The sequence below is a fragment of the Lepisma saccharinum genome, chromosome 18, assembly GCF_977018435.1.
Source record: "Lepisma saccharinum chromosome 18, izLepSacc3.1, whole genome shotgun sequence".
NCBI lineage: Eukaryota > Metazoa > Arthropoda > Insecta > Zygentoma > Lepismatidae > Lepisma > Lepisma saccharinum.
In genome coordinates, this window is record NC_139246.1 from 42,419,057 (window position 1) to 42,444,630 (window position 25,574).

Genomic DNA, 25,574 nt, shown 5'->3' on the forward strand with positions numbered 1-25,574 from the left:
TATCTGATCATCTTCATGCCATGGGAAAGATCCAGATTGGGCGACAAGACACGGAAAAGTGATTTTGCAGCACGACAACGCCTCATCATACACAGCGAAAGGCGTCAGAGATACCATTTCTGCACTTGGCTGGGAATTCTTGCCCCACCCACCATACACACCAGACTTAGCCCCTTCGGACTACCACTTGTTTTCATCGGTCTCGCTCACTTTCTCAGCAACACTTCAACAATTACGAAGATGTCGAACAATGGCTTGCTGACTGGATCACCTCAAAATGTGAACGTTTTTTCTGGTAGGGCATCCACAATTTGACGGATAGATGGGCAAAATGTATAGCTAGCGATGGTGCATACTTCGAATAAAGCATTTGTTACCTTTCTCCCCAGATACACTTGTTTTCTTTCGGATCAATTAAGAATTATTAACCGGCACACCTGGTAATCAAATCATGATTTGGTTTAAGTTATGTCGCTTTTCTGCCATGTCTGGCCAATTGCTACAAGAAAGATGCTGACTATGTGAGGCGGATGAAAGTGCACCCACAGGTGCACATGGACAGAATGAACACAAATTCCTAATAGAATGATACTATCTTCAGGAGCCTTTCACACCACCTAATTACTACTGGAAATACCATTACCCCATGGCTGTATTTCACCATAGACTGCATCAAGAGAACATTCCAGTAAAACTTGAAGACTACTGCTAGCCTGCATGTTGAACACCATTGGTAATATGCAAGACCCAAGTGTTCCATACATGGACTGGCACCATGTGGGCAACATTTATCATGTAATTTCTCCAGACATTTGTTCATTTATATACACATGAAGGAAACACATACTCAAAACACAATAGAAGTGCTGAAAATTTGTCAAAAGCTGGTTCATATTTGTATTCGATATGAATTTTAAAGAAGAGACATTTCAAATGCAAGGAAATGTTTTTACAAATTCATAGAATGAGAACTATTTGTCATAGAGAGTGGAGTTGCCTTTCCACAAGAGATATTCATTGAGGGGGAAAAAACAACCCCAATGTTCTACATTAATTTTTTTTTTTTTCAGGACACATTTTTGAAAAGCATGTGCTTGAAAACCTCCCACTGTGAGAGCCTATCCTCAGCTATAGGTTAAACCTGAATATGGATAGTCTCATACTATTGGGTTGGCAACTAAGTTCCCGCCGTTTTTTAAGGAAGGTGTTAAAAGGTTAGTTTTCAATAAACAGATACAAGTAGTTAATCAATAATGTATTCTCCTGTGTTGTTTACAATGTTTTGCCAATGTTCAACAAGGTTTTCAATACCTCGTCGGTAGAAATCACGTGGTTTAGACTCGAAAAAGTCATCCAACCAAGCTCTCAATTCTGCATCAGTATTGAACGAAACTCCCCGCATAGCATTTGAAAGAGATCGAAAGAGGTGAAAATCCATTGGTGCCAAATCGGGAGAGTATGGTGGGTGTGGCAGCACTTCCCAACCATGAGCTTGAATGGCGTCCTTGGTCATATTGGCGATATGAGGGCGGGCGTTGTCGTGCAGCAAAAGAACACAATGCTGCCGATTTGGTCTTTTCTCTTGAATAGCCATGTTGAGTCGTTCCATTTGTTGCACATAGAGTTCCGCGTTGATCGTTTGGTTCCTTTCAAGCAATTCGAAATGGAGAATCCCTTCCCAGTCCCACCATACGCACAACATCGTTTCACGCGGATGAAGTTCCTGTTTCGCGTGTGGGGTCGCTTGTTTCCCGGGGCTCAGCCATTCTTTACGCCGCTTCATATTCATGTAAAGGCACCATTTTTCATCGCCAGTAACGATTCGGTGAAGAAATCGTTCCTTGTGTCCATGGGTTGCACGGTGCCGAGCAAGCAAACCAACGGAGATTGTGGCTCGTTGATTTTTGTTGGTGACACTTAAAAGTGTGAGACACCCATGCTGCACACTTCTGAACCTTTCCCATCGAGTGAAGATGCTTCTCTACAGTAGTGTTGGAGCAACCCATTGTCTCTGCCAGTTCCCTTGTTGTTTGACGCGGATTTTCATGCAACAGGTGGTTCAATCGCTCTTCATCGAACTCAACTGGACGGCCAGAACGAGATGCGTCTTTGAGGTCAAAATTTCCTTTTTTGAACTTCGCATACCAATCACGGGCGGTTCTTTCAGCTATAGCACCCACTCCATACACAGCACAAATGTTGCGAGCAGCTTCTGCGGCCTTAGAACCTTGATTAAAGGCAAAAAGGAGGAGGTGTCGAAAATGCTCATTCTTCTTAACTTGACATTCCATTTTAATGATCTGTAAATAACAATAAAATGTGTCTTAGTAACAAAGAAACATAAATTTAGGTAGAACAATATATTCTCTTTCGCATGATGTACACCTTCGTGCCAAACGTATTTAATGTCATAGAGATTTTTCCAATTAAAAAAAACGGCGGGAACTTAGTTGCCAACCCAATATGTGGCACCCAATAGTCCTATCCAATGAGGCATATCATGGCGGTTACATGCCACTGCATTAACACTTAAAATGCCCAGGCTGGTTTCCATGGTATTTGCTTCAGTACGAAACTTGAAATTACGTAAATAACTGGGACTCCTTCCCCCCTCCACACCATGTACAGTTCGGCCAATGTTTATTATTGACTGCTGTGTAGTGGTGGTCCACAATTCGTAACAAACAGTTTCGAAGTGGAACAAAGAAAACTGACTTTTGGTTCCTGTTACACATTCTATAAAATGCCCCTGTTGAAACAGGCAATGCCACAAACCATTCAGTTACTACACTTTCTGTAATTCATTTAATTGAATGATCTAAAATAAAGTTACTGGTTTACAAACAAATAAATCTAGTAATGTGACATGATGAACACTTTTCCCGATATGTTCCATTTGCTCATATACTATATGGATGGCTTTTTATTTCATTCTGAACCCTTCAACTGGGTGTCGACCAAAATAACAAATCAAAAACTCGTGACCTTTTTCCCTTTTTCATATTTATTTAATCGCCCATAGTTAGGTATAGTTGGAAATTAAGAAAATATATATTTTTATTCAATGAAAAAACCCCTACCACAAAGCCGGTTAAGATGAAAACTGAAGTTGTACTTTAACAAGAGATTTAGACTTGCTTTAACTATTAATGCTTCAGACTTCATCCTAGATGGGGAATGGCCACATTACTTCAATATTTTTACAAAACTTCACACATATAAGAATGTAATTCTTGAGAAACAACGTGAAAAAATCTTAACCACAACTCAATACAATTTTAGATTTCCAAATATTTAATTACGAGGTGCATGACCAAAAAAAAGGGCCGATAATTTTTTTACGCAGGGTTGGCAACACTGATGAAGTTGAGCATGCACAGGAGCATGCCCTAGTATTCTGTGCTTGCAATCGTCCAAGTGGGGTTGCTTACGTGCAAGTAGCAGTAAGGTGAAATGGCTGCCGTAATACAAAATCCCGCCAAATGTGAAGTGAGATCTGTCATATGATTTCTGAACGCCAAAGGACAGAATGCAGCTGACATCCATCGAGAATTGTGTGCCATTCATGTATCGACAGTGATGAGTGAAGGGAAGGTCAGGCAATGGTGCAGAGAGTTTCGGGAAGGGCATTCAAATGTCCATGACTATGAGCGTAGCAGAAGTCCTAGTGTTCAGATGGACGATCTGGTGGAACGTGTTAACGAGAAAGCGTGTTCCAATCGCCGGTTCACAATATCTGAACTCTCCAAAGAATTTCCAGAAATGTCTGAAGACAGTGCATCGAATTGTGACTTTCAACCTGGGGTATCACAAACTATGTGCGAGGTGGGTACCAAAAATGCTGACAAGATGTTCGCAAAAAGCAAAGAAGGAGAGCTGCACGTGATTTTTTGGCCCGCTGGGGGGAGGAACTCTTTTCGCACATAGTGACGGGGGATGAAACGTGGATATCGTACGCCACAGGAGAGTCGAAGCAGCAGTCAATGCAATGGCAGCACTCTGGTTCTCCTAGAGCGAAGACATTCAAACAAACACCATCAGTTCACAAAATCATGGCAACCGTGTTTTGGGACCAAAAGGGTGTGATTTTTGTGGAATTCTTGGAACCAGGACGAACAATTACAGTAGAGGTGTATTGCGAAACACTGAGTAATCTGCGAAGTGCCATCCAAAATCGGCGGAGAGGAATGCTACGCTCTGGAATTTTTCTGATCCATGACAACACCCACCCACACACAGCTGCTTGTACTGTTGAGATAATTCAAAGATTTCAATGGGAACTATTCAATCATCCCCCTTACAGCTCCGACCTTGCCTGCAGTGATTTCTTTTTCTTCACTTGAAAAAGTGACTTGCATCGAAGCATTTCAATGACAGTGACGTGCTCAAGACATCAGTTCTGGACTGGCTGCACTCTCAGATGGCAGATTTTTATGCAGAAGGTATACGGAAGCTTGTGCCACGCTATCAGAAATGTCTGGAGGTTAATGGTGACTATGTCGAAAAATAGCCAAGGTATGTACTTGTTTATCAATCACAATAAATATCTTCTCCTATCATTTTCTTGTTTCTTAAAAAATATCGGCACTTTTTTTTTTGGACATAACTTCTTTTAGAGCATTCAGGTGAATCTTTGTTTTTTTACTTTTGCTGTTGTCTAGATTTCTGCGATAGAAAACAGGTTTACAGCAGCATGAAGCTATCACAAATATCTAGGCAGTGAAACCAAACTACGAAGGTTCACTTTAATTCTCTAAAAGGAATTCTAAACAATTTTAATTTTTCAGAATTTTCGGAACACCATAGTGATTTTTTAATATGAGAGGAATTTTTGACAACTTTGTTGATGCAGGCCAATGGTCCAGTGCAGCTCATACATCAATACAAACAGACTTCCAGAATACTAGCATATGTTCCCAAAGTACATCACCTGATGGGACATGTGCTGTGCTGCTAGAAGTTGTTCACTTGATCAAAAGCAATTGGCACCCAGGTTATACAGAGATAAAGAAAGTAACTAATACAATACCAAAGTTTTCTGATGTTCAAACTCTACTCCATGCAAGTCAAATGATTCTCAATTTATTATCTTTGTGCGAGCACTGATTGGATCTGAATTAGATTGTGTAGAAATGATCAGATCTTGCCTTTTATTGACCATATACAGGTAAGGTACCAATAAACAGGAGTAGAAAAATGCAAGGTGCCCGATCACCATGGCAGCTGAATTTTCAAATACCGTTCTAAAAAGAATTCAAATTCACTAATGGAAACTTTTTACCTTTCTTATTTTAAAGAATAATTGAAGGTTTCGGGTGTAAAACATGGCAAGCAACATTTTGGTCATTTTTTAGTTACAAAGAAAAGGTGCCATCCTTCAATTTTCAAATGAAATTGCCATGTCTTACAATTTGCACTGGACTCAGTGAAGCCTTGTGAAATTGGTAAACATATCACAAAAACAACTCATCTACAGTATAGCTTCTAATAACCTTTTCTCTTAATGAACTCTGATATAACCAAAATGTCACTTACCGTGTTTTATCTTCAATTAGTACAGTAAGTGTTTTTTCATGTTTGTTTGTTTCCTGTATTATTAAATCAGAATAATAAACATGGCATTGTGTATTTTTGCAGTTGCTATCCAAATTTTAAAAGGAGTCTGCCATGTATTGCTCTTATTTATGCTGTTCCCAGTAGAGCCTTCCTTAGGAAGGCCACTGCAACCCAAGAATGAATTAATTTTAATCTAATCTAATGCCTTAAGGTCACATTTCAAAATGTATAGCTTTATCTTGGTTGGAATAATGGTTTTCTTACCCCATATTTGCAAAAAGAAAAATGCTGGCTCCTGAATTATTTTTAGTTTTGTTTACCCCTGACAATGAATATACCCCACCTGATTCTGATATTTTACAATGGAAATATATTGCAAAGCCTTCACAATGTCTCCATTACTTTCACCTCTTTCCTCCATTAAATAAGCAAATGAAAATATCATTACAAATACCAATGTATATATTTTTATCAGATCTACAGAAACATTTTACATTTCTTCTGAAGTCATTCAAGAAAACTGTACAAATACAATATCAAACAATATTAATAAAAAATATATGAAGCACCTCAGTTACATCCTTCCCCCAAAACAATTTTTCGCACTAGATCAACATCCTTTTGCATTAAATAATAATACTTTAGTGCACTTTCTGATAGTTCAATCGAACTACCTTTAACACATTTCTCCATAAGATTTCCTAACATATCTTGATATTGTGGAGGCATGTTGAAAAACAACTTCAGACAAGCAGTTAATAACAAATTTCTGAAACCATCATCATATTTATCAAAATTGTCTATCATTAATTCCATAACATACGGAGTTTCTTCAACTAGCTGTCCATAATTTCCAAGCAAAAGTGGCACAGTACACGAAATATTCTCTGCGTGATGAACATCACTTGTACAGCATACCCTTTTAATTACTTTTGTTAATACCGTCTGATCTATATTTTGTAGATCGAAGTTCTGTAAAACATGCAGTATATTACTGGTCACTTGAGGTTCGTTATCAAACAAGTTCATTAATGTCGTTAAACATTCCTGGTTTGTTGTAGGAAGCAAGCTTGGTATGGCACAAATACATTCAATTGCTGCAACACTAGTCTTTGGATTCTTACAATGACACACTATAGATTGTAAGATACTCCTAACATTTCTTTCAGTACATATTAAAGGAATTATTTTTAACTTCTTTAACACGACCAGTGTAGAGTCAGACTCCTTTGTCAAAAAGACTAAATGACAATCATTAAATTCAGTTAACCATTCCTGACCATGATGATCAAGGAATTCTATAACAAAGATTGAGGCTTCACTCGAATTTGATGATAGAAATTCTCTTAATTTAACACAAGACCTTTGAATAATTTCTGCCTTAAGAGTTGGATAATCTTCGGTCAAAAATAAAAACAGCTCTATGCAGTTCACCACTACAGCACATGAACTATGCGACAAAAACTGATCCAGAGCATCAAGTTCTTCAAAAAGTTCCTTTTCATTTTTTGGTTTGTACTTTCTCAATACCTGGAAAATTGAAACGAGCTGGGCATCGGGGAAATCGTACAGCCGTGACAGTAAGTAAGCTGACATGTGATGATTCACGACAACGCCACCTTCGGTAGCAAGAATTGAATCCAAAACAAGCAAGGAACTTGTAACTACCACAGGATCACTATCTCGGATCATTTCGTACAATCTGTCCACAAAGCCATGTTCAGAAAGGAAGCTAGGTGTGTGTTTGAAGATTTTGTTGCAGCTAGAAACGGCAGTGTTGCGCACTCTTGGGTTGCCATCGCTGAAAGCTGTCCTTAGAACTGGAGGCACCTGGTCAACCAGAGAAGGGATAGAACATAAGGTATTCAAAGCAATGCATTTCACCACAGGATTAGGATCTCTGCAATCCTGGAGGATTGTATTTACTGCCAGAAGAGAACTGTCTGGGTTGTTGATGCACAATCTAAAAAGACAAGAAAATGTGTAAAGTCAGTGAATTCAGAATGTTCACATCATTTCATACAGGATGGAATGCACACTTACGAGGTTTGTCCAGAAAGAAAATTAACTTTCAAATTTGCCCACCAATGCAACAGTCCACGTTGGTCAACCTACTAGCACTGCGTAGAGGGATTTTTCAGTAGTGCTATGCTGTTGATGGCACTACTCTACACTGTTTAGTTTTCATCCTGTGAGCAGTTAAGTGAAGCTGTGTTGCATGATTGCGCTGATTTTCTGATACACAGAAAATGAACATACTCGAAAAGCAACACATGTGCATCAAATTTAGTTTCAAATTGGGCAAGACATTTACAGAAACGTTCAAAATGTTACAAGAAGCATATGGGAAAGGCCCAATGTTATGAGCAGTTCAAAGCAGGCAGAACAAGACGATGCAAAGCCTGGAAGGCCATCAACATCATGTGATGACATGAATGTTGAGGAAAAGCATACTGTGGTGCAGGAAAATCGCCGGATCACCATCCGTAAAATAGCAGATGATGTAGGAATAAGCAAAACGATGTGTCATACGATTTTGGTGGAAAAACTCAATATGCATCGAATTGCTGTCAAATTGTTCCACAGTTGCTGACAGATGAACAAAAAGAAACACGTGTTGACATCAGTAAGGCTATTTTGAATCAAGCAAATGAGGACGATAGCTTCCTTCGGACATCTTTTTGTTTCCCAGGTTAAAATCCACCCCGAAAGGATACCGCTTCCAGTCCATATAAGAGATTAAGCAAAATTCGCTCCAGTAACTGCAGCTTATTCCCAAAAATGTGCACAAGAACACATTCCAACAGTGGGAGTCTGTATTACTACAGGACACTACTTTGAAGGTGATAAATCCGATTAAGCTGTGTACAAGGTAAATAAATATATTTTGAAAAAGTTAGGTTTCTTTTTTGGACAAACCTTGTACAGAGAGCAAAATTAAATATTATCCGACATTCAAATGCACATTCTCTAGTCGAAAATAATTGGTCACACTACCAAACTGCAAACAATATCAATTCTTCCTGGTAAATTTTTGGCTCTACACATGTGAAATTATGAAAGGCTAGTGTACACAACAGAAACACTGCTAACAGGAATATATATTGCTTGCAGTAGATTTGTAGTGTGATTTATACAGTGGAACCCCAATGTTGTGTTTCAGGGATTTTACATATCCCTGCATTTTAAGTTTTTCATTTTGGTCTCATAAATTCTATTCAAATATTACAATATGTCAACTATTTAGTATTTTAAATAAACCGGGCGATAGCTGTAAAGTAATCCATTCAACCTTTTGAACTGAAGCATGACAACGAGCTTAACATGTTCACTTGCATGTTGCTCGGACTATACTATTTTCACAATGGCGTGCATCATGGTGCTTCGATCTGTTGTTTCTTGCATGCATGGTGAACGTTTTGCTTTATACTAAAGAAGTCTGTGTCGCTTGTCATCTGTGACTTCAGTTTGAAAGCTCCTTCATAGGCGTGCACCATGTAGCCTTGGTCTCGTTTGTGCATGCTTGCTTACAGACTGAAGGGGCTCATGTCGCTTGAAACTTCAATGTGAGACCCCCCCAATGTCATGTGTTGCTTCACTCTGAATGTTTTTTATACTTAAGATTGTTAGCTACTTCATCAGAGATTAAGATTTTATCTAGCTTGTAAATCACAGAGCACAAATTACAAGTACTGTTGATGGAAAAGGCCGGCTTTTTGATAGAAGTTTCCTTTTATAATCACGAATGATCCTCTGGAGTGGAATATAGTAATGCTGTTGTCTTGTAATAAGAAGAGGTCTGAGGTTCAATCCTCAGTGGAGGCAGAGTGTTTCTGATCTCATTTCAAACTGTAGGTCCAGTCCAGATTTCTTTAATAGATTTTTTCACCATTTGTACCCAGTCTTATTTGCTTCTACTTCAGTTTTAGTGCCAGTGTTTTTCAACCTCCGGGCTGCAAAAGGTCCGTTCCACCCAGGGGTTAAAGACTAACTTTTTAAATCTAATTTTATATTTGACAACAAGTCTATATATAATTGAACTATGATTATGCCATACTTGATATATTAATATTAATTAAGGTTACATATTAATTTCCATATAAACTTTAAAAATCAGAAATATATTTATGAGTGAAATTGTTGGGATCAGGCCATCGACTTGTAAGAAATAAATTTACTGTGTTGTGGTCTCACAAAGGTTGAGAATCACTGCAACAAACAGACAAAAATACATCACGAGTTGCTCCGTGACCAGGTTTAGCGGCCATTTAACCAAATTATACACGATGTACTGGAAAGCCAGAATACAAATATATAGTTAACTGAACACAAAATTTAATGTAGAGAGATTTGATACTCGATTTTCAAAAGGTAGAGCAGAGTTTTCTTTTTTGCTTCATGCACGTGTTCGTATAACAAATTCAAACATTGTAAATCATATCATATACTATTAGGTTCTATTAAAAACACGTACAAAACTTCTCAAGTTATGCGAGTTGAGTTGGTGTTTTTAAGTCCACTTTATGCACAGTAAGGCTAATCGGGACTGGACCTACAGTTTAAAGTGAGATCTGAAGCACTTGTGCTTCCACAGGGTATCGAACCCGGGGCCCCTTGATTACAAGGCGACGACGCAACCACTGCACCATCGGGGAGGGAGGCCCCTCAAGTTATGTGAATATGTTTATACTACATAGATATATTTAAAATAAGGCTACCGAAATATGAAGACAGCACTCGGAAAGAACTATCCATTCAAAAAAGCCAGCTTTCTTGAAAACACTTTTTATGTCTAGCTACGAATTTCATATTGCAAATTGTATTTTATATTTAGAAATGAGTGTCTATTTTACAGTAGGGAGATAAACGAAAACCATAGAACAGGAAAAATACTGCCAACTACTGTATTTTCATTGATTTGTGACACTTTTGTGAAAAAAGCCGAACAAGCCCAACCAAAAAAGCCATGGAAAAAAACTCGTTTTCCCCCCCAAAAAAGCTGTTTTTTTTTTTTCAACCACTTCCAACTCTAAATGAACAGTACCAAATCTCAAGACAAATTGTATGGATTACGATGTAAGAATTTATAGAAAGCCAGTCCTTTTTATAACCAGCTTTGACAAATTGCTGCACCAATCAAACATGAACTGTGGTGTTAATCTCCTGAAGAACTAACAAATATAAATACGGAGTGTCTATATTGAAATGCCATAATTTCATTTTGTTCCCAATTTTCACACACAAAAGCATTAGAGTACGAAGGTTTTAAAAACATCACAACACTTCCACGTGTTTAGTAGCAACAAGTGGGGTTGGGCACAGTCTTGTTGAAACCAGATGTGTGGTCCCTGTGACAGTCTGATCTGCGAAGAAAAAGTTCTGGTGATCAAATTACACATCAGGCCACACCAAGGTTCAACTTTGGGCTATCCTGCACAAGTTCCAAGATGTGATGTGGTTGCTCTGCTTATATGCTTATTTACTGTTTCTGAGACAATAAATGTGGCCTCATCGGAAAACATGCTGGAGTGGACCTGCATGGAAATTGGGTACAGACTAGACATCATTTGTGCCACCACAGGGGTTCATGTGGAAGTGATATAATTTTTTCTAATAAGCTGTGGAATTGGGGACAAAATAAAATTGGGGCATTTCAGTGTAGACACTCCGTACATTGCATCTAACTTAATTTTTATTATATAAATGTAGTTGTAATTATTCTTACTTTGGAAACACAGTGTAGACCACTTTTTTAACATGTGTATCATGACTTGGCATCAATTTTACTACAGGCCCTATTAGACAACTTGTATCCCCAGGTGAATTGACTGTTTCAGAGAGCTGGAAGATAAGAAAACAAGAAAATGTATTTTAATAAATTAACCCAAATATTTAGATTGTAATGATACAATGATAAATTTTCAAAATGAAATATAGCCCTAGGGAAAATACAGCTTCCTAAAATCTGCATCAGTATCTCTACATTAACAAAACAATGAGGGAAAAACACTTACTTATTGTATTGTTTTACAATGTGAATCTCGCACAATCAATTTCCATGCCTTATTAGCTGGCCAGTAGATCTGACAGTTGTGAAATGATCTTTGATACTAATAATGGGCTACTCTAAGCAAATCTGACTATTGAATTGCACTTGATACATTGATTTCAGGATACCCTGTGCATGGTATTTTAGAGAAGAAACTCTGCCAATATAATCTAACATGTGAATTAACTAGCAATCGGAGAGCTATGGTAGTTTGGGCTTTTAAGGTATATAATGGAGCCTAGATTTTACATTTTCCAAATTACACTTTTCGTTCTCCCAGTTGCCCTAACACAATTTTTTTTCTAGAAAGTCTGGTGAAATCCTGATGAAGTTAACTTGTAAAATAAGTAACATTCTCTTGTCTAAAATGAGAATTACTGGTCAAAATAATTGTGATTATCAAAGCTGTTTTTAGTCATGATGAATTTTAAAGTGCTGACTTTTCAAATGCACGGAAATGTTTTTAAAAAATTGTACATTGAGAACTATCTGTCATAGAGAGTTTGTTTTATGTTGTTGATGTTCCAGTTTGATACATTAGAAAAATCAAATAAAAAAGTAATTATGTCCAAAATAGAGCGATGGTAGTCTAGTCGGTAAGGAGACTGTCACGCAGGAGAGCCAGGTTTGATTCACAGGGAGGGTGCTCTAAGGTTGGAAATTTCCCAGTATTGTCCCTGCATAAAGTGGATCTGGGGCTCACCCAGCCTCTAATCAATGGGTACCTGGGGGCAACCCTGGTTGGGGGTAAAGTAGGGATGTGACGAAGCTGAAAATTTACCGATGCCGATGTACTCACCGATAATTTTTGGAACCGATACTGATGCCGATATTTAACCAATTCCGATAAATAAAGATTATTAAACAGAAATGGGATGTTATTTTCTGCATGACCAAAATAAATTTCGTATGTACATTTCTATTGCATATCATATGTATATACATATATATTCTCAAGAGATGCGAATGTACATTTGCATCTACAAAAGGTTATATGAACCTAGAGATTTAACATTAGTACACAAGCATTTCTTTGAAATGCAAAATGAATTCCTGTTCTGCCAGATTCAACTTCAGAAATACAAGATTTGGAAGCACTTCCGGAAGTAACCTACTTCTTCTCTTATCGCAAATCTGTTCAGCAACACTGATCACTCAATCACTGAATACTGATGCAGCAGGTATGCTCAAGTATTTTCTCAGCACTTGCTTCAGGTTTGAATACTCATTTTTGAATTTCCAATACAACAGCAGATCCTGGTTCAGCAATATACTGTTTTATTTCTGATTTATAATTAGGTTGATCCTCTGAATGAGAGTTTCAAATAATTTTATTACAAAAACTCTACAATAATGACGAATCATAACCAAATTTTCAATAAATCTTACAAAACTAGAATATAAAACTTATTAGAAGGTAAAACTCTAGTATAATCTGTACCGGTTTAAATATCGGATTTTTGCTGATCCCGATATATCAATTTCTGCCAATTTTCATACATCTGTAATCGGCTTCAGCGCATCCCTTGGGTAAAGGCAGCTGGAGCATGGTGCTGATTACATCAGCTCCAAAATTGGCAAGATCGAGAATGTGTGGGGCGCTACACACACATCCCCTAAATGTGCCTTCATGGCATGGCGCTACATGCACAAGGAACTTTACCTACCTCTTGTCTAGGTACATTCAAGTATGTGCTTCTCAAATGTGCAGTGCAGCACAAAAAGAAAATTGTAGAAGAGAAACAACTTACTGTGGACAGTTGGGGTTGTATCCCCCCCCCCAAAAAAAAAATCACGCTCTTCCAGGAAGTGAAATTATATACCCTTCTCCAAAATCTCAAAAAAAAAACACAATTACAAGAAGAAGGAACTTCACATTTGTACACAAAAAATCCTACTTAGAGAGGTAGTGAGGCTTCACAATAGCTACAGTAAGGTAAAGGGACCCCTGTGCATGTGCACACATGCCATGAAGGAATATTGGGCGATGTGGAGGTAGTGCTCCACATATTCTTGATCTCAGCCATAGTCGGGATGATGTGATCAGCATCACAACTGGCTGCCTTTACTACACAATACCCATTGATATGAGGCTGGGTGGGCCTCAGAGCCATGCAGAAACAGCGAAATGACTGGAAAAAAAAATCATGGTTTAGATCACCTGCCCTGGTGTTCGAACCCTGGTCTTCCGTGTGGTAGCTAGATGCTCTACGAACTGAGCTACCACAGCCTACACAAAAAATAGACTACCGTGGTTAAATAAATTTAAACTGTAGTTCCATCAGCATCTTACAACTGCGCAAAGCTGTGTTGATAATTGTTCATTGTAATAAATTTTTACACGGTATTATGCAATAATAATAAAGATGATCATAAGTATCCTAGTCTACGAGTACACTAGATAAATTTGGTTTTATTGTAGGTACCATGTATAGATATGTACATCCTGCTATCACAGACTTTTCTTCAGCTTGGGCTAAAAAAAAGGGGGGATGAACAAGAGATTTAAAAAATATTAAAAAGTAATATTTTCTCAAAAGAGTGGTCTTTTATATCATGTAAATTCAACTACACAGCCTGTTGCTGGACCAATAACCTACTTAGCTAAGTTGGTAACACTATTATATTGCATAATATATTTTAATTATTAATTTTTATGATAAACTGTGGGACAATTTTACAATTGTAGGTACATAGCAGTGCTACATTTCAGAATTATTATTTTCTCTGCGGTTTAATGTGGGGGTGGCCGGGGGTTTCTGAAATATTTTGATGTTTCTAATGTATCAAAATGGAACATTAACACTGTGTAAAAGTCTTAGCCATCCAATCAAAAATGAAACAAACTTCAACTCTCCATGACCAATAGTTCTTAATATACCATTTTTTAAAAACATTTCAATGCATTTGAAAAGTAGTCTCTTTAAAATTCATTATGACTAGGGCTCGGAAGCTGATGACCTAAAAAATGTTAAAAATGCTCTATAGAATGACCTTAAATTATTAAAATTTGACCTAAAAATAATTTTCGCTCTGAAAGTGAAAGCTTGATTTTTCCTACATTACAGGAGAATAGTTGAATAATTTGATAAAACCTGTTGTTTGGTGGTTTAAACTACTGAAGCAAAGTGATAAAAGGAATTGTATTTCATGTACATCAGAATATATATTTATTTTTTTAAATAGTGACAAATTTTACTTTAAAACCATAGATTCAAGTGTAAGTTACGGAACGAGTTTACAATACCGGACCACTCTCCAATTTCTATGAAATTTCGCCTACTCACTAATTGTGAACTCCTAATCACGAATCTGAATGTAATAATTGGCGGTCAAGTATGGAAATCGAGAAAAAAATGAAAGAAACTATGTTTTCTTAACGTAACGTAACCCTACCATAAGAACAATAGCTCCACGGAAGACGCCATTTTCCCAACATGAAGAAATCAACAGGCAAGATAAGGTATAGTTCTCTTAGCTAAAATATTAATTTTTCTTTGTATTTATGCTAATGGAACCTAACCTAACAGGCCTAACCTAACCTCGTAGGCATTCCTCGTCTGTCGTCAACAAGATTGTTGTGCGTAAAGGAAGACCATTAGGTAATTAATTGCGAAAGAAAGATGGTTCCGAATTGCTGTGTATGGACAATCACCGTGGTAAATCGCAAGGTTATTTTACAAGTTGTACACGTAAATGTACAGTTTTAACAAGTGACCGCCAAATATGAACTACAGATACGTCATCAGGACATCGAAATTAGTAAGTAGGCGAAATTTTATAGAAATTGGAGAGTGGTCCGGTATTGTAAACTCATGCCTAAGTTACGCTAGCAAATGCATTTAAAATTCATGAAACAACATGTGGGGAGAAAAACAAACCTAAAAAAATGAAGAAAAATGCAACAAACTGCAAAAAATACCGAAAAAATTACCTAAAAGCGAAAAATCCATAAAAGAACCCAAATATAATGTGTACTTTCAGGAAAATGACATATTAATTGCTGTCATGTAGAGCTGGTACATATATGGAACAGCAGCCTACTAAAGCTGAGAATATAGAATTATTAAAGTATTTAAATATTGCCATTATTATATCTTTGCTGGCAGACACCTCAACTTAAATCCAGGTGGTAATATAAATTGAATTACCAATAATTCTACTGGTCCAACATATGTATAAATAGAATGTAATTTAGTGCAAAATTCTGCCATTTTGTTATTTTTGTGGATGTAAACAAGATAAAGCAAGAGTTTGGTAAAGTATATAAACCATTCATGTATTTAAAGGAGCATTTACAATATATCGGATCAATAGAATATCAGTACGGTATTTTATTGGTAGCAACAAAAAAATTCATATTGGTCCATCGCTATTATAAATGAGAGGCACGGTGGTCTCAGTAAGGTGTCTGTCTACGACATGGAAGACCCGGGCTGGTCAATCTAAGGTCGGAAATTTTCTGGCCTTGTCCCCACATAAAGTGGATCTGGGGCTCACCCAGCCTCAATGAAATGGGTACCCGAGGGCAATCCTGGGGAGTAAAGGCGACCGGAGCATTGTCCTCATCACATCACCTCCAAAATGGCAAGAGAGCAAGAATGTGTGGGATCCTACCCCTCCCCCCCTCAGAGCCACTTTATTCAGGAACAAAGCTGGAAAAATTCTGACCTTACATCACTCACCCTGGGTCTCCCGCATGGCAGTCACACATCCTACCGACTAAACAACCAAGAGCCTTAACAGCTATTGGAAAAAATGTTGTTTGGCAAAATACTAAGGATAAAATTATGGAAAAAAAATATCTTCAAGAACAAATATATATTTTTATAGTATAAAAATTGAAAAGCAACAGCAATTGATAGAGAATGGTGTCATAATATAACTGAGTGGATGCAAATTAGACAATATGAATTTTGGGTAACACTTTACTATAGGGGTGACGGATTTCATACTTTTTACAGGAGAAAGTACTTACGCAAATCATTTTCTGTAGCGTTGTGGAAGTTCGTGAATGTAGTTTTGATCCATTTTAATGCGAATGCATGTTGTGTTCTGCGAAAATCTCTGTCCGACACGCTGTTTCTGCTGCCGTCATTTGCATTCTGCGCAAGAGCACAATATTGTGTGTGTTAGATGACGTAAACCCCATAGTCAGTATTTCAAACTTGCCATGTTTTCACTATAACATGCATTTTTAATTTTATTTAAAATTTGTTTGCCTAACGTCAATGGTTTGCGAGGTATTAGCATAATTTCATATCCAGGCACGAACGTAGGTATTTTCCGGTTAACAAGGTTGCAACACTGCATAAATCGACAAAACACTCACAACGCACGATGAACCAGTACACTATTGCCATAATGTGTGTTACAGAATTGAAATAACGAGTAACAGTAAGTACTCGTAAATGTAAGAAATAGACATTATTTTCCTTAGAAATTCATTATTTCACCTAAAGAAATGTTCCGCAATGCAGAATACTACGTTAGCAATGTAAAAAAAGTGTGAAATAAATGACTTATAGGTGTCACCCCTATAGTAAAGTAGTACCGAATTTTGTTCACAGAAAGAGATTGATTCTTCACTTATCATTCACTTACAAAATAATTCAGATGTAATGAAGATCCATCCCAGTTTGTAGGGATGCAAAGTTTTCAATAACGTCTTCATGAAAGGTACTCCTCTTCTGTACTTGTGCAAGCAAGTCTTTTTCTATTGAAAGGAAACCAAACTTTACCCTCTCTTCTTGTCCTGTTGAATGTTGGTAATATGCTTTCACACGCTTCAATGCTGGTGAGAAAGATGACCCACACATGCCAATCTTCAGTGGCATGGTCATCACAAGCTGAATCAACCTGAACACTTCCCTAAATCCATCACTAAGATCAGCTGCATTCAAGAATTCAACCATCTCAGGCAAATTTTTTCCAGATAAAACACGAGATGAATACAGCACCTGAAGTTCATTCTTTAAACGGCAGCAGTCAAACACAGAACCATACACCTCCCTCAATTTTTCTAATACCGTAAGTGGAAATTTCTTTGTATATTTAGCAATCTTCTTAGGTAAAAATAGGTGGCAAAATTCCAGATTATCGAAGTTTTCGTACCTTGTTATGATTTGAACACAAATCTCTAACACAATCTTACAGAATAACTTGAAATAAATTTCCTTTTCTGAAGGATCACCAGCACGCTTCTTGCATGGAGGTTCATCTGAAACAAGCTGCTTACTAAGAGCTTGTTCATATACTTCCTCAAATGCAGATTCTTGTATGTTTTGCAACTTTTGTACAACATTTTCATACACATCAAACCTTTCTTCCTCCAACACTTCAGCGTAGCCGAATAACTTCACAAATACTTCAAGCAGAAACACAGTTTGGAAACTGTTCAAAAACACAACAAACCCACGTGCTTTTAAAATAGAATCACTATCCCATTTGTCACAAGAGGAAATTATTGACTCTAAAAATTTAATCAATTCAGGTCTGAACCTCTTTGTTGTATGAAGCACCCTAGTGGTAAAATTCCATTGTTCAGGGTTTGCTTTGGTGAGTCGTTCTCCAACAAAATCATTCAATGCCTGTTTTCTTTTTGAAGAATTAGAGAAAAAAAGTGCAAGGCAATCCAAAGTCTTGAAGAAAATATTGCACTCTGGTATGCACATAAGGCTTTGCTGAAGAACTAAATGCAGCACATGTGCATAGCAATGCATTAATCGTGCTCTAGGATAAACCTCAAATACCTTCTTTTGCAGGTGATTTAGTTGAGAACCTAACACACACCCGCCATCATAAGATTGTGCAATGAATTTGTCTCCGAACATAAATTCTTCAACTGTATCTAAAACATGACTAAGTAAACTGTTAGCAGTTCTTTCATCACTTTCAATAAAACCAACAAATCTCTCACAAATGCCACCTTTCGAATAATATCTTAAAACAGTTGATAGTAGTGATTCTGACGAAACATTTGTAGTTTCATCAACCATGACTGTTACAAAAGGAGCATCTTTAATTTCATCTTTTATTTCAACTTTAAGTACATCAGATATAGCTTTGATAATATCATCTATGATAGCAGAGTAAGAAGGAAAACTTTCACTAGTGGTTTTAAAAATACTATCCAAGAGAGGATCGTAAATTCTCAGAAGATCTATCATTGAAATAATAATCCCATCACGTGAAATTGATGAAATCTGAGAATCGTCACAATGACTTGAAACTGAAATTTCTTGCTGCACACAATAGCAAACGACATCAATTATTCGTGTGAGTATGTCTCTATTCTTTTTTACCTGCTCATTGCATTGGCTTTTATCTATCTGAATTTGCTCGCTGTAAACTAAACTTACTCCTTCCTTATTAAATGTTTTCTCCTTCAGAACACAACGCATGTGATTTAGAGACTTCTCATGTTTTTGTTGAGATGTACACAAGTGATGTAACTGATCATATCCAAATTTGTTCCACACAGAGTTTTCTTCTGAAAACAATAGACATGGCCAACAGAAGAGTTTGTTTAATATTTTACTTCCAGCTAGCCACGGGCAATGTTTGTAATGGGAAATATTGAAGCGCCTGTTAAACGAGCGTTTAGTACCTTTGTAAGTGCATACTAAATCAGGTAACTCAGGGCACGGTCTACCTTTGTCCACTATTAACAACTGTTCTTCAGAAGTACGACCACGGAATGGTTTTTCTAAGAGTTCTTGGATTATATCTTGTGGCTGCATTGATGGTTCGGTCATTTTAGACATACATGCGTAAAAGAAAACACAGGGAAGTAAGGATTCAGTGGACACACACTTATGTCTATTGAAAGAGCTTTTCGAGCTATGTTACACACAATGTATAATTGTATTACTGCATGCATAAGATAGCATTCAGCTAACATTTGCAATCACTTCACTAGTTCACTTATAATGACCACAGATTCACGCGCCTTCGGCTTACTGATGTTGCCAAATTTAATTTTGGAGGGTGGACATTCACATTTGCACCAAACCTTTATTTGCAGGAAACTAGTAAAAATTATTACTTGACAAATTTCAGCACACACACTAAAACCATTTAAAATAGATCTTATTATTTTCATTACGTGCAGCATCATTTTACGTAATCAATACAAATTAAATAAGATAAGTGCACTTTTGGCAACTCAGCACTCTGGAAAAGATGTTTGTAAAAAATAAACATAATAAGTAATTATAATTTTATCATCTCTAATATCTTGATATGAAGCAATCATTACTTTGTTGTATTATCAATAACCTTTTAAAATTTGCTTTCTTTACAAAGGCTAAATAAATTGAATTCTTTGGAACAAAAACTTTGGCGGCCATTAATGTCTGCTTTGTTTAGTTTCATTTCATTATAACTTTAACTAGTTTTTTTACCTGTGTAAGCAAAGTCTTCAGAGTGGGGCTGTTGTTTTGAATTGCTCGATGAAGTTGTGAAGCGAGATCCTCCATGTCTGACAACCGACAAAACATACAGCATAGATAAAAAAACTGTGGTATTTAGCTTGACTTCATTTCGCGACAACAGTGTTGCCACATAAGATATATAAAAGAACCACGCCGATGCTGATACTAGATATTCGGGAAGGGGGGGGGGAAAGAAAAAGAAAATAATAGAAAAAAACATTTGTCAAGGTTCGTATATACTCAGATAGTCTAATCGGAACTGTATCTTCAGTTCAAAATGGAATGCGAATCAATGCAATATGCGTCCATCGGAGATCGAACTAGGAAATAATGAAGAATAAAATTCATGGAGATTTCTTTACAGCTTTCAAAGCCTTGAGGCTGTGTCCGAAAGCTGCAAGACCATACTTGAAGCGAGCATACTTCGAGAGCATACTCGCAGTGCGGTCTTGAAGCCTGGAAGCGGAAAGCTTTCGAACTGCACTTCGACTGCAGCGCCAACACAAGTGAGGAATGCAACAAAAGTTGCTTCGAAACTAAAATTATCAAACATCGACTGTATGTGCCACTCTTGTTTTCCGTGAACAACACACACATGACTCGGCGTGCAGTTTATATAACACAGCACGTTATTAATTATAGAAATATGAAAGAAATTTGCTCTTTCAAATTAATTTTCACACATTCCGCAACATGGTTTACGATCGCGGGAAAAGAAATTGTTTTCTCACTTTTAAACACCTTCTCACTATAGAAGAAAGAAACCACGCATATATGAATAAAACCAATAAATAAAAATACATAGTATTTTAAAAGCTTGTTTACTTACATTTCCACACAATGGAAGAACTACAACTACCAGCTGATTGACTTCAGACGTCCATTTTTTTAACAAATGAAAAGCAAGCACAGATCGCAAGTGTGCACCGCTCGTGTGCTGCGTCCTCTGGTCTTGTACACTCGTTTGCTTGGCGCTTTCGAACTGCACTAGGTGACGTCACTTCCGTCAAGACTGTACTTCAAGTATGTACTTTGTACCTTTTGGACACAGCCTTAGATTAAAATTTTCTGGAAGACCAATGTCCTGAATATCAGCTGGCAAAGGACGTAATAATAGTGATGCTCCCTTAAAAGACACTGCTTCAGTCTGAAATTATCATGTTCCTTTAACACCCTTATAACAATAATAATTAACATAAATCACTGTGACTGAAATGACATTATGAGAAATACTTACGTTTTAGGTGGACATTCATTTTCCGGAGGCGGCATGGCTCCCCAGGCACGTATCCAGGAATTCCTTTCGAGGGGGGGGTGGACACTATTTTTAGTGTCTAGGTAGGAATTCTTCTCTGTTGTGTCCTAAACCACAGGCCAGAGCACAGGCCGTGGGCCAGAGGACCTCCCCCCCATGGTGGAAAGACTTTCCACTATGCCTCCTCCCTGCCTTCTCCACCCCCACCCATCCGTGACAGCTGCGAAAGTGTTTCATTTCATTCTGGTTCTGGCTTGTTTCAAGATTTCTCCACTGCCAAAATATTCACTGCTGGCTGGCAAATTTATTTCGTGATAAAGAAATACTTCTGAACGAATTGACTTTATCAGGGTACAAAATTTCTACGTTTTTCGCTATTCACTTCACAACGAAAGTGAGCATTTCACTTGAAAAATCTACATTCCTCTTCCATAGTCCTTTTCTTACTCCAACGAAGTTTGGGCAGCGATATGGTTCTCTGAAACTTTTACAGAAACTGGCTTTTCTTCCAGGCAAATCCTTGAAAATCAAGAAACAGACTCATAGGCGACAGAAAGTATGCACGCTGCTCTCCCCCAGCTGGCAAGATATTTTCGTACTTCAGAAGTAACCTGTCAATCAGCTTGCTTAGTTGACACAACACCTAGTCTATAATGGAATGTATATCTGTGTAGGAAAAATTGGTCAATGTGTTGAAGTTTGGATGAGTCTGGTCTTGTATCACGAGAAAAGAGAAAACGGGATAACTACAAATGTATAGATAATTTCAACCATGAAGTGTTAAGTGGGGCCAAGGCGGGCCGTATTAACGGATGCTGGGGCCCACATGCGGCCCGCGGACCGCAAGTTTGACTGGCCGAAATATCAGGAGATAAGTTGTTACGCTTCATCCACGAGACTCGAACCTGCGCGCGTCCCGTAGCTGGAGCCCAAAGCATGAAGCATTAGACCGTACGGTCACGATGCAGAACAGCATCTAATGACGAAAAAGTGGGGAACAATTGAAGATAAGTTTTTGTTTCCTAATTTTGATTTGGCAAAGGGGGCTCTCTCACAGCACCAAGCGCCGTCAACCCTATGCCGGTCGTTTGAGTATCTTGAATTTGAGTTTCTGTAAGTCTACTTTATGTATAGATAGGCTAATCGGGACTGGACCTACATTTATAGTGGGATTGAACTATTGGGCGTCCACCAGGTACCAAACTCGGGACCTTTTGACATTACGAGGGTCATCTTTACCATTACGCTATTTGCGATTAAAATTAACCGATATGCCATCTGCCGGGATTTTCAGGAAGTACTCTAAGTAGGATACGTTGTGTTGAAGTCGTTTAAAGCATGGTGAATATGCGAGAAAGTAAGGTTTACTGTTCAGGTTTTTTTTTTTTTTTTTTTGCTCTAAATAGTTTTATGGGTCAGAACAAATTAAAAGTTTTCATGTGTTTCCACCCCGTGGAATCAACAAAATGAAATTTGTTAATAAATCAGGGAAAACGTAATTGACAGAAGATTGGTATGGGGGATATAACACTGTAATTCGGCAAGGAAATTACGAAGAATGCACGAGTCTGCTTACTTTATTTATCGAGAGATAAATATATATTTCCATGAAAGTAAAGTTTTAAATTGTACTTTATAAATAAAGCTTTTTTTTCCGAAAAATCATGAAGCGTCTTAACCAATGCGTCCATGTATTACCGGTGTTACGTATGTGTGAAATTTGGAACAGGTGCAAGTCGATTAAGAGGGAAGATGAAAATAGTTTGAGAATGAATAAATGTCAAATGTAACCAGAAAAAAAGTGGATATGCTAATGTTACTGTGTCATTCAGTACGATGTCATTTTTCAGTGAGTATAGCCTGGTCATGAAATCATGAATATTATTACTAAACCAGCCTTTCTCTTTCGAGAAAGAACTGCAACGATATGTTCGCAATTTTCTCCTGTCCCAGCTTTTCAAGTACAGGTCAATTTCAATTCCTTTATTTTCAAATAATTTCCGAAAACCCCAGTTACATGACGTGCAGATGATACAGCACTGCTTTGGACAACCAGTGCGTATACATAGTTTCGTCTGCATTTTCCGTGTTATTTTTGCCTATCATAATTAAATGCTTCGTTCTCAGTACAGCTTCACGTTTGTTAGAGTACCTGGAATTCACATCGCATTCGCAATATTTAAAAAGAATGCGTAATTTAAACGTTTTCTACCATACCAGTCATGACAACACGCTGCTCTTTTGTACTACTGCTGAATGTAAACAAAGATCTATCCTACTTAGAGCGGCCATATTGGAAGCGACACTAGCGCTCAGGTGGTAATTTTAATCGCGAATAGGGGAGGCAAAATATATCCGAAACTAAGAAGACATTTTGAATGGACATGTAGAAGTAGGAGGCAGGGTTCGCGCTGAAGAGGAAGAAGACAGGGAATTCTCCCTCCCCTTTCCTAACCTGTACATCTCTAATGTAATTCTCAATCAAGCCAAGAATCTTCTCCTCCTACATTTTATGTCACTTTTGTTATTGTTAATGAACAATGTTTGTCGCGAACAATTACAGTGTGACGCTTCCATTAGATGAAAAGTCCTTCAGAGTGACAAGGCTAATGTTTATGTTCATAAACAGAATATTCGATGCTTTTTATCTGACAACTCATTTTCATCAGATCAAAGCTGAATGGTTAGGGATGGTAAGTTAATGGTGTGGCGTGCTGTGTGGAACACGATTGGTTAGTCAATTTTCCATGAACGGAACCTTAAATGCTTAGGGCTACTTGGATTTGTTAAATAAACAGGTTTTTTTCATCCTTGATTATGGAAGAAGGTACTTTTTACAGAGTTTTTTTCAATAGGGAGGAACACCAGAACACTATGGGAACGTTGTGAAGCAGTTTCTGTCCAAAAGTTAGTTATCAGCATATTCTGTTTATGAACTTCCTTATGAACATAAACATTAGCCTTGTCACTGTGAAGGACTATTAATTCAATGGAAGCGTCACACTGTAAATTGTTCGCGACAACCATTCATAATGCTCAGCTCTTCTTGGATGTATCCGATTAAAATCTTGTGCAATGGCATGCGAACTTCTCTCCCTAGACATCACTTTGATCTCGATATATTACCGATGCGCTAAACAAATTTTAAGGCATTTTTCTAACACCTCGAAAAGGAGCAAATTGGTACAAGAATTCAGTCATAACTTTTTACTGGTTAAAGGTACGTCGAAAAAACCTCCACCATTGCATTTCTCGTGAAATTCTAGCCTGATTTGATATATCATATCACGTTTCCCGCGCTAGCGATCGCTCGACAGTTTCGGTGCCAATGAGAAACGAGGAAAAAATCGTCTGCTGGACAGCGAGGAGCGAATGGAAGCCAGAAGAGAGGCGCTTACTTAGACGCTGTTGCCACGTTGCGTATTTTAATTGGCTGCCTGGCTTTGACTTTCTCCAGCACCGAGAATAGCCAGCGATCAGCTAGCGCGGGAACCGGGACAGGTTGTAACAAACGCGGTATAGTTCGGGTCGAGGGCCGAAGAGATCGAAGGTCTCTCTCTCTCTCTCTCTAAAGTGAATGTTTCAGCAGGACCGGGTGTTGGACCGGTTTATTAAAAAATAAATAAGCTGCACAGATCAACAGAATATAAAAGTTTTGAGTGATGATTTAGTTGTGCCCAGACAAAATTTTGTGTATGCTGTCCGATAATTTCATGGAATAAAAAAATACTTTTGTTTTAAGCCTACTGGGTTCGACACACACTCAAACACTTAACTATCATGAAGGGAGAGCCGAAAATATTATGAATGTCGAGAAGAGAGAGCAAGATGTTGCATATCTAGACATTTTAGAGGATATTGCAGGTTCTACCAGGACCCGAATCAGGACTCTGACATACCAACTGAGCCACCCTTGAACTTTGAATGATTTTTCGCTAAAACGTCTACATAGTACAGAGTGTCCGAAAAGTCACGCAACCCGGTGTTTACGACCGTATAACGGAATAGCGAAACGGAATTAGAAGAAACGCTTTCTGCCAAGAGAATGCCCTGTATATTGGGAAAATTTAGAGAGACAAACATATGTAAGAACATGCATGTTTTAATAACAAATAAGCAAAGTGTTGCCAAAGGCGGAAAAAAAATATTTGCAAATCGTGTGTATTGTTGCACAGAACTCACTGAGGTAAATTATTGCAACATTTCACAATACCAACGAACAATTTGGATGGCCATCTATTGAATTTGACAGAAAAAGAACTTTGACGAAGTTTCAAAA

At 37.7% G+C, this 25,574-nt stretch overlaps 1 protein-coding gene across 4 annotated transcripts; it reads right to left on the reverse strand.

Annotated features, from left to right (window-relative positions):
• Window positions 1–6,000: 6,000 nt before the first annotated feature.
• LOC146002549 (AP-4 complex subunit beta-1-like) lies at window positions 6,001–20,157 on the reverse strand. Of its 4 annotated transcripts, none has more exons than XM_083140474.1 (3): window positions 20,011–20,157; window positions 11,282–11,397; window positions 6,001–7,519 (listed from the first exon to the last, which is right to left on the reverse strand). In XM_083140474.1, the coding sequence occupies exons 1-3, from the start codon at window positions 20,104–20,106 to the stop codon at window positions 6,127–6,129; spliced, it is 1,605 nt and encodes a 534-aa protein (XP_082996600.1). In that variant the 5' UTR covers window positions 20,107–20,157; the 3' UTR covers window positions 6,001–6,126. The 4 variants fall into 4 exon arrangements, 3 of the variants coding, with proteins under 3 accessions (XP_082996600.1, XP_082996602.1, XP_082996601.1); XM_083140476.1 differs by lacking the exon at window positions 20,011–20,157 and adding an exon at window positions 17,210–17,337; XM_083140475.1 differs by lacking the exon at window positions 20,011–20,157 and adding an exon at window positions 16,584–17,158.
• Between the last annotated feature and the right edge of the window lie 5,417 nt (window positions 20,158–25,574).

Bases quoted from the DNA above. Each gene is read 5' to 3' on its own strand.
- LOC146002549 (XM_083140474.1), bottom strand. From the start codon at position 20,106: ATGTTTTGTCGGTTGTCAGACATGGAGGATCTCGCTTCACAACTTCAT. The intron at 11,398-20,010 runs GTAAAAAAACTA...CTTATCTTCCAG, and splicing joins TGAAGACTTTGCTTACACAG to CTCTCTGAAACAGTCAATTC. The intron at 7,520-11,281 runs GTAAGAATAATT...TTGTCTTTTTAG, and splicing joins GTCTACACTGTGTTTCCAAA to ATTGTGCATCAACAACCCAG.